The sequence below is a fragment of the Eptatretus burgeri genome, chromosome 18 (assembly GCF_056783735.1).
Source record: "Eptatretus burgeri isolate ZD-2024b chromosome 18, Ebu_testis_v1, whole genome shotgun sequence".
Taxonomy (NCBI): Eukaryota; Metazoa; Chordata; class Myxini; order Myxiniformes; family Myxinidae; genus Eptatretus; species Eptatretus burgeri.
The window spans coordinates 25290841-25309454 of NC_140978.1; the positions used below are offsets into that span (position 1 = coordinate 25290841).

An 18614-nucleotide genomic window follows, 5' to 3' on the forward strand; every position below is an offset into this window, starting at 1 on the left:
GAGGGAGGTAGGTCTGCCCACCGTCCGGTCCCGTACCAAGAGACAGCAGAACACGAGAGCCAAACGAGGTGAGGCACGAGGCACAGCAAGGGCACGAGGCACAGCAAGGGCACGAGGAATGAGGAATCAGGCACGAGCAAGCGCAAGAGAGAGAGAGAGAGAGAGAGCGAGAGCGAGAGGACGCCGAGAGAAGAGAGCTGAGACGAGAGGGGCTGAACAAACTCCGCCAGCAATTTTTATATCTCTCCTTCTTCCAATCAGATCACTTCATGCTCATGAGTCCTTGTAACTTCCAACGGAGCCCCTCATTGGTCCTCCGCCTGCCACCAATGGTCATCAAGGGGCGGAGCCATCCACAGATACATCTCCTCCATTTTTCTCAATCCTCCAATCGGGCCGCCCCGTGCTCCAGGGTGTCTGCAACTCCCATCGGAGCGCCTCATTGGTCCCACGCCTGCGGCCCTCCGTCAATGGTCATCAAGGGGGCGGAGCCATCCGCAGCACCGTTCTGTCACGTCACGGCAAGCCTACTGGAAATACTAAAATGGAATACGCATCAACACTTACCCTAACCCGTCTCCCTATCTAATTACGTGACAATTATCATTTCCCCTTAAGGAAATGGACATTTACGAGACAATTTATGACCACTAAATCCCTACTTCATTACATCGAGATCCTGTTATAACTCGAACAGCATGGCATACCTAATTAAACATCCTAATTACCCTTTGAATGCATACCCCCCCCCCCCCTCAGACGTAACAATATGTATGATATTCAATGGGGGTGAAAGTGGTTCGAGGGTCATAGGGGATGAGGAAGGAGTTGAAGAAACTGAGAAGAGAGAGAAGGAGGAGAAGGAGAAGAGAGAGAAGGCAGCAAGGGAGAAGAGAGAGAAGGAGGAAAGTGAGAGGGAGGAAAGAGAGAGAATGAAAAAATATAAAAATATGGAAACCAGTGAGATTTTAAAAAGATCGAAGGTATTGCAGAAAATAAATCAATCTCAATGCACTGAGGAGGAAAACAAAGAATTGACAAGTCTATTAGAAATATATGCATCAAGAGTATTAACATCGATTTCAGGGAGAAGATATAAACGAGAAAGTGGAGATAAAGAAGAGAAAGAAGGAAAAGATTATATTATTGATGATGTTGGTGTGATTGACTTTAATTAAAGTTTTCCGGTTTTTTTTCTTAAATAAATGGAGGAGAGAGTGAAGACATTTCTGAGGATTCTTTATGTTTTAAAAATTAAGATTCAAATGTGCATGTTGGAAACTAAAAAGGTTTTCACACTCTGTCGGAATTTTTCTCATAAATAAATGAGTTATAGTCTCAAATGTAAAAAGAAAACTAATACTAAAAAATCTCATATTTTAAAAGTAAAAATAACAGGGTTATACAAAAAGGCATATGTTCGGTGTGTGGCTCTAAAGAAGAGTAAATTCATCTCCAAACACAAATGTGGGGGAGATATACAAAAGTTTTATCAGGAAGTAAATTTACAACAACTGGAATACCAGGGGAATTACATCTACCAGGGTATTCTTTCTGTGGTCCAGGAACAAACTTGAATAAAAGATTAGATGAGGCTGACAATCCTAAACCGTGGAGCAAACCTATCAATAGGGTTGATGAAGTGTGCATGAGGCACGATATTGATTATGGAAATAGCACATTGGAAGAAAAACATGAAGCCGATAGAAAAATGTTGTATAATTTGTCTCTGATACAAAATCCAACCTTGAGAGAAAATGTTGTTAGGTTCATCGTGAAGAAGATGATCAGTGCTAAATTGAAACTTGGGCTTGGAAATTCAAAAAACTTATAGGCTCGAATGATATCATTAAGATTGAAGAGCAATTAGCTGATGAATTAGATAAACCAATAATCACAAGGTTTCATAGAAGGAAGGTTTATTCCAAGGAAGTTGATTATATCTGGTCGGCTGATTTAATTGAACTCAATTATGATAAGGGGTACAAGTATGCTTTAACCGTTATTGATTTGAGGTGTAGATATGCGTGGGTTGTCCCTTTGAAAAACAAAACAGGTAATACTCTTTTGTTAGCTTTCCAAGAAATATTCAATAAAAGCAAGAGAAACCCGAAAAAAATTGTGGACTGATGAGGGTACAGAGTTCCACAACAAAACATTTATGAATTTTCTTAAAAATAACAACATTATATTATACAGCACCTTTAATGAAGGAAAAGCAGTTGTTATTGAGCGATTCAATCACACTTTAAAAGAGAGACTATATAAAAAATTCACTCAACTCGGTTCTCAACAATGGTTATCTTTAATTCAGGACACTGTCGATAAGTATAATGACACGATTTACACCTCAACAAATACTAAACCATCAGAAACATTTACAAAATTAGAATATGAAAAAGAGATTAATGTCAGAAAGACTAAGTTCAAAGTTAGTGATATAGCAAGAATATACAGGTGGAAATCTCATTTTGAAAAAGGTTATACTAAAGGCCCTGTCACACCTTCACGTTTAGCCAGCGTATGGCAAGGTATCAAAATGTATGTAAAAACGTTGGCGTACGCTGAATTATTGATGTTTTTTAAAAGTTTTTGGCGTATTCATAACGAGTTGGACGTATGCATAACGTATTAGTCACGTACACAGAATGTTTCGATAAGTTATAGATAACTTATACCAACGAATGCTTAGCATGTTGGTGGCGTGCACAACGTATGCCCAACAATAGTCTAATGTATGCATAGCGCGGCAGCGTATCGCCGACGATCACGTGGCGTAGCCTATTAAAAGGCTGCCGCTCGACGATTCAAGCCGCTGTCACACCTTGACGTTTTAGTCAGCGTATACCGACGTATGAAAAATTTGTCTAAAACGCTGGTACACGTCGAATACGTTATGGGTAAGTTTTGTATACGTTAAGAGCACGTTGAAGCACGCTGGTATACGTCGTAGTACGCTGAGTACGTCGACAAATTTTCAGCACGTTGAAAATTTTTCGACGTATGCCAGCGTATGACTCACACGTTCCGCATACGCTGGCCTCCTGGCCATAAGTTGTAGGCACGTTATGCGATAATTGACACACATCGACACACGTTACTGGTAAGTTACTCATAAGTCGAAACACGTTGAGGTAATGTTTAGCCCTGTGGTTCTCAACCTTTTGGAGCCGCGACCCCCCAAAAAAAAAGAAAAAAAAAAAAGAAGAGGCCTCTTCTTCCTCTTCGCAGAAGAGGGGGAGGGGCATCTCCATTGTGTTGGGATCGCTCCCTAACTATTAAATTAAATCACAGCGCATCTAATCGATTTCAAGTGCGGTTATGATTTAAATCGTTGAGCGGCAGCCTATTAATTATATTATATTATAACCGCACTAGAAATCGAAGTGTCAACATCACCGTCATGCCGAAGAAAAAAAACAAAAAAAAAACACATGGAGTCTGGAACACTGACGAGTTCCTCCTGCGAACCCCATTTTTATATACCAATTCCCCTAAACGCTGCCAATACGCCATTATACGGTAGCTGTAACTTAGAAACACGTTCAGTAAGTTCTGTGGTCGTCCGGAAGACGTCAAATACATCTACATACGTCAATATGCGTTGGAGATACGTTACACATAGGTTTAAAGCACGTTACTCATAGGTTCAAAGCACGTTACTCATAGGTTAGAAATAAGTTTCGGGTACGCTAAACATTACCTCGACGTGTTTCGACTTATGAGTAACTTACCAGTAATGTGAGTCGACGTGTGTCAATGATCGCATAACGTGTCTACAACTTATGGCCAGCGTATGCGGAACGTGTGAGTCATACGCTGGCATACGTCAAAAAAATTTGAGCATGTTAAAATTTGTCGACGAGCTCGGCGTACTACGACGTATGCCAGCATGCTTCAGCGTGCTCTTAACGTATACAAAACTTACCCATAACGTATTCGACGTGTGCCAGCGTTTTTGACAAATTTTTCATACGTCGGCATACGCTGGCTAAATCGTCAAGGTGTGACAGGGCCTTAAGCGATGGACAAATGAACGTTGTGAAATTGTTGATGTAATAGATACAGTTCCTTGGACTAATAAGGTATATGATTTAGAAGGGGAAGAGATTTTAGGTTCATTTTATTCACAGGAATTACAAAAGACAAAGATAATAAATTGAATTTATTTTTTTCTAAAATTGACTCCACCCCTTTTTAACTCCGCCCCTTTTTGACTACTCCCACACAAGGCCCATCCACGCAAGCCCCACCCATAAAATCCACATACACACAATCCTCACCCATGCAAACCTCACCCACACAAGCCCCACCCCACACAAGCCCCACCCACACAAGCTCCACCCACGCAAACACCACCCACAAAAGCCACATCCACATCCATCATATCCACATAACTAGTGATTAGTTAATTAGTTCCCCACACACAACATGTTTATTTAATTTCTGAATTTGCTCCACCCACACAAACCACATCCACACAAACCCCATTCACACAAGCTCCACCCACACAAGCCCCACCCATCCACACAAGCTCCACCCATGCAAACCCCACCCACCCACGCAAGCCACATCCACACAAACCCCATATAATAAACACAAGCTCCACACACACAATTTCCACCCACCCAAGCTCCACCCACATAAGCCCCACCCACCCACATAAGCCCCACCGCCCTGTGCGCCCCCACCTTTGGCCCACCACCTCCTCATCCCACCCCCACCCTTCCCCTTTACATCTCCTTTATTCTTTTCTTGTAATTCAAAATCAGATATCAAAATCTTGCAATTCAAAATCAGAATTATAAATAAGGAAAGCATTTATAGTTAAACAACAGTAATAACATTGAACAAAATCTTCTTTCGCAGCAGTCTGATGGTTTGTTTTGGTTTTGAAACTCCATCAACATATCCTGTTCAAAACAAAGAGTGAAGAACATTTAGGGTATATAAGGATGATTATATTATGATATTAATAAAATAATAAAGATAACATTTACCTCCAGAAGATAGTGTCATGTCAGATTCCTCTATAAGAATAAGTTGTGTGTTTGGTTCATCCAGACAGGTGTTTAAACTGAAAAAAAAATAATAATAATGAGACAAAGAGACACACACACACACACACACACACACACACACACACACACACACACACACACACACACACACACACACACACACACACACACACACACACACACACACACACACACACACACACACACACACACACACACACGGAGACAAAGACAGAGTGATAATTTCTCACCTTGGACTCGGGTCATTCAAGATCAAAGGACGTGAGAGAATTTCTTGCCATCCAAGAAAAATATCATTCAATTCTTTTCGAAACGAATAAATGTCTTTAAGGAAGTCATTCATTTTTATCCACTCGTCGTGTAATTCACATAACTCATTTTCAACATCAGTTATCAACGATGTTCTTATTGGGGACAACCTGTTAGAAAAAGACATACAATAATTATAATTATTACAAGTCTGGAGACGGCGATGGTTCACGAGCAATGTGCACGGTTCGCCTTTTTTATTTTTTGACCTTCCAGGGAACGCCACGGGAAAACTGGCGGGAATCGGGAAAAACGTAAACGATGAAAGTTGTCGTACTCGAAGAGTACTACTTGCATACCAACTTTCATTCGAAACACTTGAAAACCCTAGGAGCTCGATGCCCAATTTATTGATTTTTTTGACGTTTTCTAAGTTTGTGACGACCTTGTGACCTTGACCTTGGGACCAAAATGAAAAATCGAGCTCCGTGGGGCTATGCAGGTGCCATTGGGCTAACCAAATACCAAAACCCCTGCCAGATTCGACAAACCCCCTCGGAGAAGATGTAACTTGAAATCAGCTACCCCCTAAAAACATGTTTTTTTGGGCGTGGCTCCGCCCATAATGGACGCAGCACGCCCATTCTCAGGAAAACACAACTAGATCATGATATAAACCTCCCACCCAAATTTTATCAGGATCGGATCAAAACCCACGGAGCTATGCTCGGGACAGACACAGACAAGCCGGTAGGCAGACATGGGTAATCGACTACCCAATAGAACCTGATGCGATGGACCGTTCGATGGGGAATGACCTGAGGATTAAGCACAAGAAAATTCATGATTCTAGCTTCAAGGGTTAATGCTGCAGATTGTTTTTTCGTTAAAATACCCCCACATTTAGAGGTTTTTCGGCCGTTGCTAGGCAACAGAGGGGTCCATTGCAACGGTTCTTTCTCACACATAACGAGGACATACCATGAACCTACCATACCAGTTTCATGTATATCTGACTCATAATCTCTGAGATATAACGAACTTCGTTTTTTTATTGTTTTCGACCAAGGTTCATTCAAAGTCTATCTTCTCTGACAGTTTTCATAGGATCCGGCTGGAAATTTTTGACAATATGGCTGAATGTACTGCCCACAGTTGCTCGTGGCCCGATTTTTGATTTTCGAAAAAATTAATTTTTTATGATTTTTCAAAAAATTAAAAGTCCCGTTGCTAGGCAACCAAAGGGGCGTTTGCAACCAGTACCTACGCGGCACAACGAGGTCATAAACTGGTCCTACCACCCAAATTTCATCAAAATCGAACAACTGCAAGGGGGTCAAAAACCCCCGACAAACACACACACGGACAGACCGACACCACGACCAACAAATAAGGGTAGATCAAAAAAAAATTCTTTTTTTTTCGACTCGATCGACTACCCAACACACACCCATAACGAATATAGTGGTCACTTACTGACTCGTGAACCAATATTATAACAATAATTATTGGTTGTGTAGTGATTTAATTCCGCTTTAAACAACAAATAATGAATTGGGTTGAGGATCTCACCTGTCATCTTGTGAAAACAATTGATCTGCAAGGTTGTAGTAATAATCTGAACGCTCCATATTCGAAATAGAACACGCTCGGCACACAAGTTGGTTTAAATAAGCAACTTGATGACGTAATGGGAGATTACAGAACAATGGTTTTTTCAGGGTGTGTCCCACATAGGAAATGACTTCGGAATTTTTTTGGCTTGGTTCGGGCGAGGCTGCTTGGCTCACTCCAAACTGGCTCATTTTAACACGAAAATGAAACATCTTGCTTTGAATGATTTTGATAAAACCTACGTTTAAAAGCTGTTTTTAGCTAAACTTTGTTCTGTTAATGTTCTGATGATTTAAGATACTAGTACGTGCCCGTACGTGCGTGGCCGTACGTGCAAAAAAAAACAAAAAAAACTTTCAAACCGCAAGCCAAAAACAACAACCACACAGGCCGTTCCTTCGCTCTCATGTGCCCGTACGTGCGTGGCCGTACGTGCAAACTGCAAACCAAAAAAAAAAAACTTTCAAACCGCGAGCCAGAAACAACCACACAGGCCGTTCCTTCGCTCTCGCGTGCCCGTAGGTGCGTGGCCATATGTGCGTGCCCGTACGTGCGTGGCCGTACGTGCAAACCCCCCCCCCCCCAAAAATATATTAACTTTCAAACCGTAAGCCAGACACAACCACACAGGCCGTTCCTTCGCTCTCGCGTGCCCGTAGGTGCGTGGCCATATGTGCGTGCTCGTACGTGCGTGGCCGTACGTGCAAACCCCCCAAAAAATATATTAACTTTCAAACCGCGAGCCAGAAACAACCACACAGGCTGTTCCTTCGCTCTCGCGTGCCCGTACGTGCGTGCCTGTACGTATAAACCCCCCCCCCCCAAAAAAAAAAATTAAAAACTTTCAAACCACGAGCCAGAAACAAATACACAGGCCGTTCCTTCGCTCTCGTGTGCCCGTACGTGCGTGCCCGTATGTGCGTGCCCGTATGTGCAACCCCCCCCCCCCCAAAAAAAAACTTTCAAACAACCACACGGGCCGTTCCTTCGCTCTCGTAAACGACAACTGGATTGGGGCATTGTGTTTATCTATAAATGCGCATAAGAAATCGAGAAATTATTAGAATACATTAAGTCATCACTATCCGGAAGTGGTGCGTGCCCGAACGGAATGTTCACATGCATTTCATGAATTATCGCTTGCATTGAAGTAACAACTGTTGTGATACTTCCACACACAGAGTTAATTAAAATCAAAATTAATTCAAGTTTACCTCCCTGTCTTTGCTTGCCATGACATTCGCTGCCATTGACCATTGCCACTCCTACGCCACGGTAACTAAGGCACCGATCCCCATCGTAACCGGCACGGCACGTGAAGTCATCGTCGGTCAGCCGCGCACCGGCCTACGCAGCCACGCCTACGCAGCAACGTGTCCTTTCATTGGTTGGTAAATAAATGGCCATAACTTGGGAAGCACTTGTCCGATTAATATGAAACCTTGAAAAGACACATCCACAGGGCCCCAGCAATATACCTGGCAAGTTTCAATTAGATCGGACCAGTGGTTGTCGAGAAACAGCGGTCACACACACACACACACACACACACACACACACACACACACACACACACACACACACACACACACACACACACACACACAGATTGCTGGAATTATAGATAGATAACCATGAGAGACATGGGCACAGAATACTTCCTCATTTTCACAGCACGACTGTGCTCTTAAAAGCACTTCCCCATTTACAAAACCGAAGGAGGGATAAAGTGAATATACTCGATGGAAATGAATGTTATAAGAAAATTAAGTTATTCCCTGAAGTAGAACATGGACAAATATTCGTTGGTTCGCTCTTTGAGTGGAATGAAAATATGAAAGGGAAGAAGTGCTTTAATCAGTAAGTCTCAATTTTACATTTGCTTGTATGGGAGAGGGAGGAAATGAGTCTCAATTTTACATTTGCTTGTATGGGAGGGGGAGGAAATGAGTCTCAATTTTACATTTGCTTGTATGTGAGGGAAGGGGATAGGTGGGGAGAAAATCAGTCTCCTATTTTGGGCTTTTGGGGCTTGAGTCAGAAAGTTTTTCCCTTTCCCCCATTCATTTGAATGGAAGTCCCAGAAACTCCATTTATCATCTACTAAGGGGGTTGCTCAGTTCCCAAGCCAGGCCTCCCCTTGGGCTTTATAAGTCGGGAGATAAGAACAGATTGTAGTTGTTGGCGCACCTTGGATCTGAGACAATCAAGCTGGTGACCGGAGGGCTGGTGTGTGCAAGCGAGTGAGGTGCTGAGCCAGAACAGAGCCAGCCTGCGGAGAATTCCCAGACACACTAGCCATTACACACTGATTCACTCTACCTTTCTCTAGCTTTCCATACTTCTACTTCATTCCCTTTGAACGAAAGTAGCATGAACGAATAGCCCTCAGTTGTCCTTTCCGCGGCTGGCTTACTGATTCACCTTTCACGCTGTTTCCGATAAGCCACATGCATCCACCATTTGCATCTCTCCCGACACATTGTATCACGCTCTCTACCCTCCTCTTCATTCTTCCCCTTCCCTCTTTTTTGTTTGGACCAAAGCAAGCTCGCCGGCTTGCGTCTGTTAAGTGAGAGGCCGCAAACATGCCTCAGACTTCTTTATCTTCCCTCTGTCCCTCCTCCTTACTTTGTTTCCCTAGGTGACCGAGGTGCCTGTATTGTAGAAACTGTGACTAAGTGATTGAATAAGACTCGGCTTCTGTGCTTGGGGAAAGAGCTTTTCTTCTGGGACACTGCTTGCAAATACGTGCTTCTTTTTGACATTGCAAACTGTTTGTCAAACTGTCCGATTTTCAGTTTTCATTGGTTAAAACATAGTGTGGTATCGCTTGGCCATTTGATCAACAACAGTGGAGTGTTGAGAGCATGGTACTCTATCTGGGGAAGGGGGGAGGGGGGTTTAATTCACCGGAAAGGTAAAGCGGAGTTAGATGCTGGACGCTGCCTGAAGTAAACGTCTTAGATGGCATCCATGGTTACTTAGCAACCCGCCGCACTGCAAATTTATCTGCGGTTCGTCAGCTTACAGAATCGTCAGCCGGAAAGTGGGTTCAAAAACTCTTGTCATGATCCCTACCGACCCCAATTCTGCAACAATATAAACAAAACAGTAATTTAAACACCGTTTCGGCCACTCGCATGGGTTGTACCCCCAGCACAGGTGGTCTGAGTTAACGGAACCGTCTGACGCAACAATATGATAAGGCCAAGACCTTGGTGATGGTTGGAGCTGGGCAAGAAGATCGACCTGCGCTGCAGTTTTGTTGCAGCTTGCAGCAATTCTCAGATGCATACCACATACAATTTTGTCCTGTTCTCTGCCGAGACTCACAGTGGCTGCAATCCTTGGAGCCCATCTCGCAGTTGTACAGCATCACTGTGGATTAAACCATCAATGAACAATCATCAGTAATACGTATGTTTATAAATTTAAAACCAATACTGGATTGGTTGAAGAAATAATTAGACTGATCGATTCAAATGTAAAAAAATACCCAAATACAGTAAAATGTCAACATAAAAATAAGAAATCAATTGGAAAAAACTGAGTAATTATATTTCCAGATGTGAAACCAATTTTATCTCGAAAGTCCCAACCTGAGACATGAACTGCATTGTCCACAAACTTCAAGTTGTTGTCTCTCAGAACCAAGTTTACTGAGAGGTCTTCAGACATTAACTTGGTGTGGACCTTTGGGTACAAGAGAAGAGATTAGCTGGAGAGAGAGAGAGAGAGAGAGAGAGAGAGAGAGAGAGAGAGAGAGAGAGAGAGAGAGAGAGAGAGAGAGAGAGAGAGAGAGAGAGAGAGAGAGAGAGAGAGAGAGAGAGAGAGAGAGAGAGAGAGAGAGAGAGAGAGAGAGAGAGAGTGTGTGTGTGTGTGTGTGTGTGTGTGTGTGTGTGTGTGTGTGTGTGTGTGTGTGTGTGTGTGTGTGTGTCTGTGAGATTGGTTGTTATCTTCATTTGCGAGTTTGAGGAGACAGAACAAAGTCCTCCCCAGTCTCAAAGTATCCACCTCCGCTTCGGTAAGGGATCACATTTCATGGACCAAGCTGTTCAACTTTGTTGTTCTCAGGGTTTTGTTCCGAGCGATCTTTTCAGGATCATCCCCGAACACCAGACTGCCTCCAATTGTAGTTCGTTTGTGGTAATATTCCCAGGGATGTTTTCAAAACATCGGTGAGGTTCTTCTTTATCATTCCTGTTGCTTCAATGGTCACTGGTGCAATTTCGACACTCCTCAGCTTCTAAGATCTCTTGATCTCATTTTTGAGGTCCTCATATTTGATCATTTTCTTGCCGAACCTACACTTGTCTGGCTCAATTCTGCCATCTTTTAAAATCCACTGGTACCGTCTCCTTGATCTTGGACATTTATTATTATTTGTTCTCTGACCCAGTTGAGCTGACCTCTTCTTCGCCATTCCAATGAGCCTTCTTTGTCGATCCCAACTCGGTCCAATTATTTTTTGAATTTTCCTGCTCTTTTGATGTTCTCCCAGTTGTTGGTATATATTTCTTGACATTTCTTTTTTATATATTTATATTGTCTTTTTGCAATTGGTGGGGCTGTATTTGCCTGGTACTGTTTCATTTTCCTGTGCAGTATCTTGTATTCGTACCTGTTTTTAGAAATTCCAAGCAAGGTGAATTAGGAATACTTTTCAGCTTTGTTGTATTCATGTTTGTTCACAAATTGAATCCGATAGTCTGTTGAGCATTTCAAATACTCAGCTAGTCCTACACTTGTGTCTCTGTGCACCTGGTTGAGTTCCATCAGGCCGCTCCCTTCCTCTCGTCTCGACAGGTACATTCTCAGTATGTACTGGTTTTTGTTGAACATTTTGTGGATGGTAAGGAGTTTTCTTGTTTTGATGTCTCACCTATTGATTTCTGATTGGGGCCAGTTTATTATTCCACAGCTGTATACTCGTATTGCAAGTTGGTTTATGGCTTTGATTTAGTTTCTTGGGGAGAGATACGTTTTCAGGATCAGCTTCATTTTACATCGGTATTTTTGGCGATTGTTTTGCGCATTTGTTTGTGACATATTTGGTGCCCCTCTTATACTCCGAGGTATTTGTATGATACATCATTTTGTCATTGCTGTATTTTTGTTTCAAGGTCAATTTTTATGTTGTCTGGTTTTGTTGGTTTACCTTCTACAAATGTGCACTTGGTGCACTTATCTAGTCCAAATTCCATTTGAATATACTCAGAGAAACGTTTTACTAGTTTAATCTGTTCTGTCAATTTTTCGTCATTCGGTGCGAAGAGCTTTGAATCATCCATGTATAGTAGGTATGTCACCTTTCCTGTTTCTTTGGATGTTCTTCTACTGGTTGTTGGAGTGTATCTATGTCCTTGTTAGTTGATGAGGTTACTCATTGGGTCCAGAGCCAGACAAAGCAAGATGTGGTTACTGAAGTTACTCAGTGGGTCCAGAAAGACTGTCTCCCTGGAAGATCCCACAACTTACCTTCACATCTGGTATTTCAATATTTCCTTCTGTGTGTTGTAATATCAATGTGGTATTCCAGAGCTCCATTGCTTTCTAAATCTGTTTGATTAGGTTATTGATTTTGTACATTTGCATGCATTTTATAATCTACAAATGTGGGACACCGTCGAAAGCATTCTTCTAGTCTATGCAGGTGGTGGACAATTTAGTAAACCACCAAGACCCTGCCTCGATCAGGCCGTCCCTCCAAACTAGATGACCAAGCAAGGAGGAGACTGATCAGAGAGGCCACCAAGAGGCCAATGGTAACTTTGAAAGAGCTAAAAAGCTTTTGTGGTAAAGACTGGCAACTGTGTGCATGGAACAACAATATCCCAAGCACTCCACAAGTCTGGCGTGTATGGTAGGGTGGCAAGAAGGAAGCCATTACTCAAAAAAGCCCACCTTTAATCCCATTTGTGGTATGCAAAAAAACACTCGAGATGCTGAAGCCTTGTGGCAAAAAGTTTTGTGGTCTGATGAAATGAAGATGGAACTTTATGGCATAAATGTAAAAAGATTACAATTGGCACAACCCAACACTTCAAATCACCCAAAGAACACCATCCCTAAAATGTGAAGCATGGTGGTGGCAGCATCATGTTATGAGGATGTTTCTCATGAGCAGGGACGGGGGGCACTTCTCAGGATAGAAGCGAAAATGGATGGAGCAAAATACAGAAAAAATCCTAGAGGAAAACCCGCTGCCCTCTGCAAGAAAACTGAAATTGGGATGGAAGTTCACCTTTCAGCATGACAATGACCTGAATCACACAACCAAAGCTACACTGGAGTGGCTAAGGAACATAAAGATAAATATCCTTGAGTGGCCCAGTCAGAGCCCCAACCTAAATCCAATCGAAAATCTGTGGCACGACTTGAAGATTGCTGTCCATCAATGCTCCCCATGCAATTTGACTGAGCTTGAACAGTTTTGTACAGAAGAATGGGCAAATATTGCCTAATCAAGGTGTGCAAAGTTTGTAGAAACCTAACCGAACACACTCAAAGCTGTAATTGCTGTCAAAGGCACTTCCACCAAGTATTAACTCAACGGGGTGCCACTTGTCAAACCACGATATTATATCTTTGTATTTTAAATTAATTTTCTGAAACTTGGCGAAATTGTTTTTCACTTGGAGGTTGTGGGTTACTATGTGTAAATAAAGGCGGAAAAAGTTCGATTTGATGCAATATAATTCCAGGCTACAAGGCAACAAAAGGTGAAAATTTTAAAGGGGGTGTAGACTTTCTATAGGCACTGTATGTATATGTGTATATGTATATATTTGTATAAGATTGGGGCGGTTGGGATGAGACATTTTTAAAGAAGAATAAGGCACTTCCAACCAAAAGTAAAAACTCGATCGACTCCGCTTGATTTGAGCAAAAAAGGAAGAACAGACCCGGTCTCAAGCAACGTTTCACCAGCTTCACAGATGGCTTCCTCAAGCACAACAGACCCCGAGTTTCAGCACGTGTCCGGTTTTTATTTTGATATGACCGCTCATTTCCGGTCACGTGCTGGTTGCTGGAGGTCAAATGAAGGAGTGCTCTTTTATTTTATTTTGCGAAAGCAAAAGAAACGTCAAATCACATCATTGATGGGGTGCTCTGCTCTTTTTTGTTTTTACTTACACGTGATCTAGTGTTGTATGTGTGTGGGTGAGCAGTGTGTGCGCTTGTTGTTGTTTTTGTATTTCCAAGGCACGAACACGGCTGGTTTTGTGTGCAGGTTGGGTATGATGAGGTGTTAGTTGTGCGAGTGTTGGGGTTCTCATTGGGTGTTGTGCACATGCGGATGTGGTGTTTCGGATTGAGTGTTGTTTGTTGCTCGCCTTATCCAGCCATTTGCACCATCCAGTTTTTGCCATTTGCATCAGAGGTGTGTATTGTGTGGGTATGTCCACCGTCTCCCCAGTTCGACCACCCTCCCAGCTCTTCACAGGCCATGCTTCCAAAATCAACCTGTGTTGTTTGTTAGATGTAGTGTCTTGGACATAGGTCCCATGAAAGTCAAATTTGTGGCCAGATTGCAGGCAATGATATGCTATGGCTGACTGGGTCACCTTTCCAAGCCTAATTGCTCTATCATGTTCATCAATCATGTTTAGATGTATCAGAACAAAGTTTCGATCTCCACTTTCTCGTTTAAAATCAACTCCCTGAAATTGATGTTAATATTCTTGACCCATATATTTTAATAGACTTGTCAATTCTTTGTTTTCCTCCTCAGTGCATTGAGATTGATTGATTTTATGTAATACTTCCAATGTTTTAAAAATCTCACTGGTTTCCATATTTTTACATTTATTCATTCTCTATCTCTCCTCCCTCTCTCTTTACTCGCTTGCCTCCTTCTCTCTCTTCTCCCTCATCTTATTTTATTCTTCAATCCCTTCTTCATCTGTTACTGCCCTTGAACCACTTTCACCCCATATAATATCATACGTATATTCATCTGGATTTCTCGATATTCCTGGATCCAATTTTTTTTTTTTTTACAACAGGAAACCAATAAAATTTCTTCTGAATTTCTAAAAGAGCTTTGTATTTTATCAACTTTAAAACCTTTTCATTATCTAACATTTTAGTTAAATCCAAACTTGTTGCTTTATTACCATGAGTATAAAACCAATCTTTTATTGAAAGCCCCCCATTCTTATGTTGTAGAACATATTTATTAAAATACCGAATACCTTTTTATTGTAGGTATGCTTGGACACACAAATAATAATTTTTCTTGAAGCCTTCTTGCTGTCATTATGTATCACAAATGCATGACAGATAAATATGATGACAGATAATTCCTCCCCATCTTCCTATTGTTAAATCAGTTTGTATTCCCTTACTTACTATGTCAATTCCTGTTCTTTGTGTTTTCATTACATAAACTATGGCAAAACCATGATTGATTTTAGCCTTATTAAATTCTTTCATTTGTTGTTTGCTAATAGTGTTTCCACAAATCTCATTACCTCCACCAAGTGGATAATAATCTTCCTTACGAGACTAATTAAATTCTTTCAGGTCTTATAGGTTTATTTCAAATGACCAATTATACCCTACATCATTCATATCATATCCCCAAGGTTCTATTCTCATAAAAACTATACGCCCTTCCATATAAAATTTTATTTCAATTGAAACTACAAATTCTGTGTGACGCAGAGATAAAATCAACATTTCTGCATCTTTGGAATACACAGCCATTTTATTTAAGGATATATATTGTGATAAATCACTTAATCTCACCAAATCATTCACATCTGTAGGGCTTGGATAATTTAATAATTTATAAGCATTTTTCATATTAATATTTTTTGTTATACTATATTTCTGTCGTTCAGCCAGTGCATTTATTATATATTTGTATAATAATGTGACAAATCAACATCGAACTCTTGGGTTAGACTAAAAGTAGAACGACCTTTACCAACATGTCATTTATATTAGATTAAAAGTAACTTCATAAAAATTTTCATCATTGTTGAGTTGAAATAATACATAAAGACAGAATTGACCACAACAATTGGAATTTAATTCTTGGATTTGAAATGTTTAATAAACACCATTCTGCAGGAATTTCATTAGTTCAACAGGTGGTGGAAGACCATAACTATCAAAATAATATTTGCCATGATTATCATAAATATAAAACCACTGAGAACCATTTCCATTATTATCGACTAAATTCATAATAATATTCTTTGTATATTTGTTGGGATTTGTACCTTTGTTAAAGCTTTGTTTCTCCCAACTCAATTCACTCGCCTGCAGTTAATTAAAAGATATTCCTGCTTGCTGTTCACAAAGGAACATTGGAATGCCGTGTGTTTGAGATAATGATGGGGTCAGTCTTGAGTAATCCACAAGAATGCTGTTAGCAACATTCAGGAGTAACTTTGCTTCCTCGTTATCTTGCTTGATTCATGGTTGTTGAGGAACATAAGCCAGTTGCTAAAGGCAGCTCGTCAGGTTGAAAGAAAGGACAATTGCAAAATAAGCATTTGTCCAAGATAGAACCGTATATAAGAGAGTAGCTCAACTGATAAAGCCAGAGCACTCTCCCAGTAACCTCAATTGCTAATTGGTGTTCCTGGTGTCTGCTGCTCTCCGTGCGGCTGCATGTATTGGTAAACAATAAACAATTCTCTCAAGTACATCGACATCTTCATGCCTTGGTGGAGGGTGATCGACGCCTCAACATATTTAGACAAGTTTGTTAATTCATCTCTCATCCAAATAACCACATTATCAATTTTTTTTATTTTAAACAATATTTGGCAAGTTCTATATTTGATGTTGTATTCTTTCCAAATTCTTTAAACCACTCATCAATGCTCCATTATTGATGAGAATGATATAATCCATTACCCCTTTTAGTTAATTTTACACCAGCTTGTGCGAAAGAAGAAAGCATATCTCCAACTAACATTCTTGCTTTATCAGGTAGGCTTTCAAGTTTTTCAGCAAAATCTACAATTACACCACTTCCACTAATTTGTTTCTCCAATTCTTTGTCTGTCTTTCCATCTCTTTTTGAGCTTGTATTTGAGCCTTCGTTTCACTAGCAGTTTTTACCGCTGCTGAAATACCACCCGTCAATGTTCCCGCTGCACTTAAACCAGCAACTAATGGGATTAGAAAAGGGAGAAATCCTCCACTCGGCTCTCTTATTGAAGATTTCTTCAACATTGGTTTTGACATTTTAATTTTAAGTAAGCCAGTATCGTTCAAGATATTCACCTGTTCTCTTGTGAGCAAAACATCAATTTTTACTGCTCCTTGTCTTTGAATTGTATTAACATTAATCATACAAGGCTTTTGATTTGGAATGCAAGATGATAGTTTATTCAAATTGATTTGATGAACATTTACCCCAGCTGACACTTTACGACTCATTAATTATCAAAAAATGATGTGAGACTAATCTAACACCATTATCTGCATTAATCTGTAATTCTGTTTCTTCCAAAAGCAACCAATATGTATCAACTTCTTCACTCTGTCCTCTTTCAAAGTACAGGGAAGTATCTACTCCATTGGACTTTATAGTTTCCTTTTGAGCGCTCAGGTCAATTGCGTAGATTGTATATAGGCTTTTAAACGCAACCGTATCCAAAATGGGTTCTTTATTACCATTGCTTTCACACACCTTTTGGTAAGACTTGTAGGCTTCAGCATAATTGTTTTTATCCCAATCAATTTCCAATCTGTCTCATGGATAAAATGGTCCATGCAGAGAAACTCGAAGTTGTTTCACCTTGGCATTATCACTCAATGCATTATTCTTATCAGTAGCACTATCTCCATCTGGTTTCTTATAAATGAGCCATACGTATCGTGGCTTTCCTTCCAGAACACCCAAATTCCAAGTGTAAGTGGTTTGGTTCAGTTTAACGTGTTGACATCTTCTTTTAAGTTATGATACATTTAGTGGTTTCTTTGAGTTAAGTCTTCTATTCAACATCTCTTTTATTTTAAGATGAGTAATATATTAAAAGGGCGGAGGAGCTCCTTGTGAGCCAACGGCCATCCATATCTAGTGCCCACCTGTGTCTGCGGACGTCCTCCTGCAGTTGGGTTATTTTTTATTAGGAGGTTGTTGGCCGGATTTGCACTCCGGCCACCGTAAAACCATTCATTCCGCAAAACACAAAAACACAAAAAAATCTGAAAAACCCACTGCATGGGAGTACCTCCTGTGCAGCTTCCCTTCACAGGGCAGCTCCCCGGATGACGAGATTGGGGCAAAGCCTTCGGGACCCCCAATCTTTGATGATAGGAGGGAAACCACGGGGTAACATCCCTGGGTCAGATTGCGGGAGAGTGTGTCAGAGTGGTGCTGAGGTGTCGTCCACCAGACGGTGGTCTCCTTGGGTTAACCTGAGGCGGTCCCTTCGGGTGGGTGCCTGGAATGTCCTATCCATAAGAGAGGATGATCACCTGTCTCTGTTATCATCTGAGCTCAAGCGTTTGGACATCGGGATTGCAGCGAGATAATGGTGGGAGGTTACACCTACTATTGGTCTGGTTGCTCTGATGGTTACCATACCCAAGGAGTTGCTGTAGCTGTGTCCAATAAGCTGACCCCAATGATAATTGAGGTAACACCGGTCAACGAGCGTATTATGAGATTAAGGATTCGTCACTCCTTAGGTGTCATTTCCCTGGTCTCTGTTTATGCTCCGACTGAGGCAAGTG

The 18614-nt window shown here is 41.1% G+C and overlaps 1 protein-coding gene across 1 annotated transcript in view; it reads right to left on the minus strand.

Annotated features, from left to right (window-relative positions):
* The window catches only part of LOC147008755 (plexin-D1-like), a 237618-nt gene that overhangs the window by 73988 nt on the left and 145016 nt on the right, over positions 1–18614 (minus strand). Inside the window, exons 12-13 of the mRNA XM_085864192.1 lie at positions 10508–10601; positions 10123–10286 (exon numbers count right to left, since the gene is read on the minus strand). Of these exons, the coding sequence (XP_085720318.1) occupies positions 10123–10286; positions 10508–10601 (258 nt within the window). The remainder of the gene's footprint in view (positions 1–10122; positions 10287–10507; positions 10602–18614) is intronic.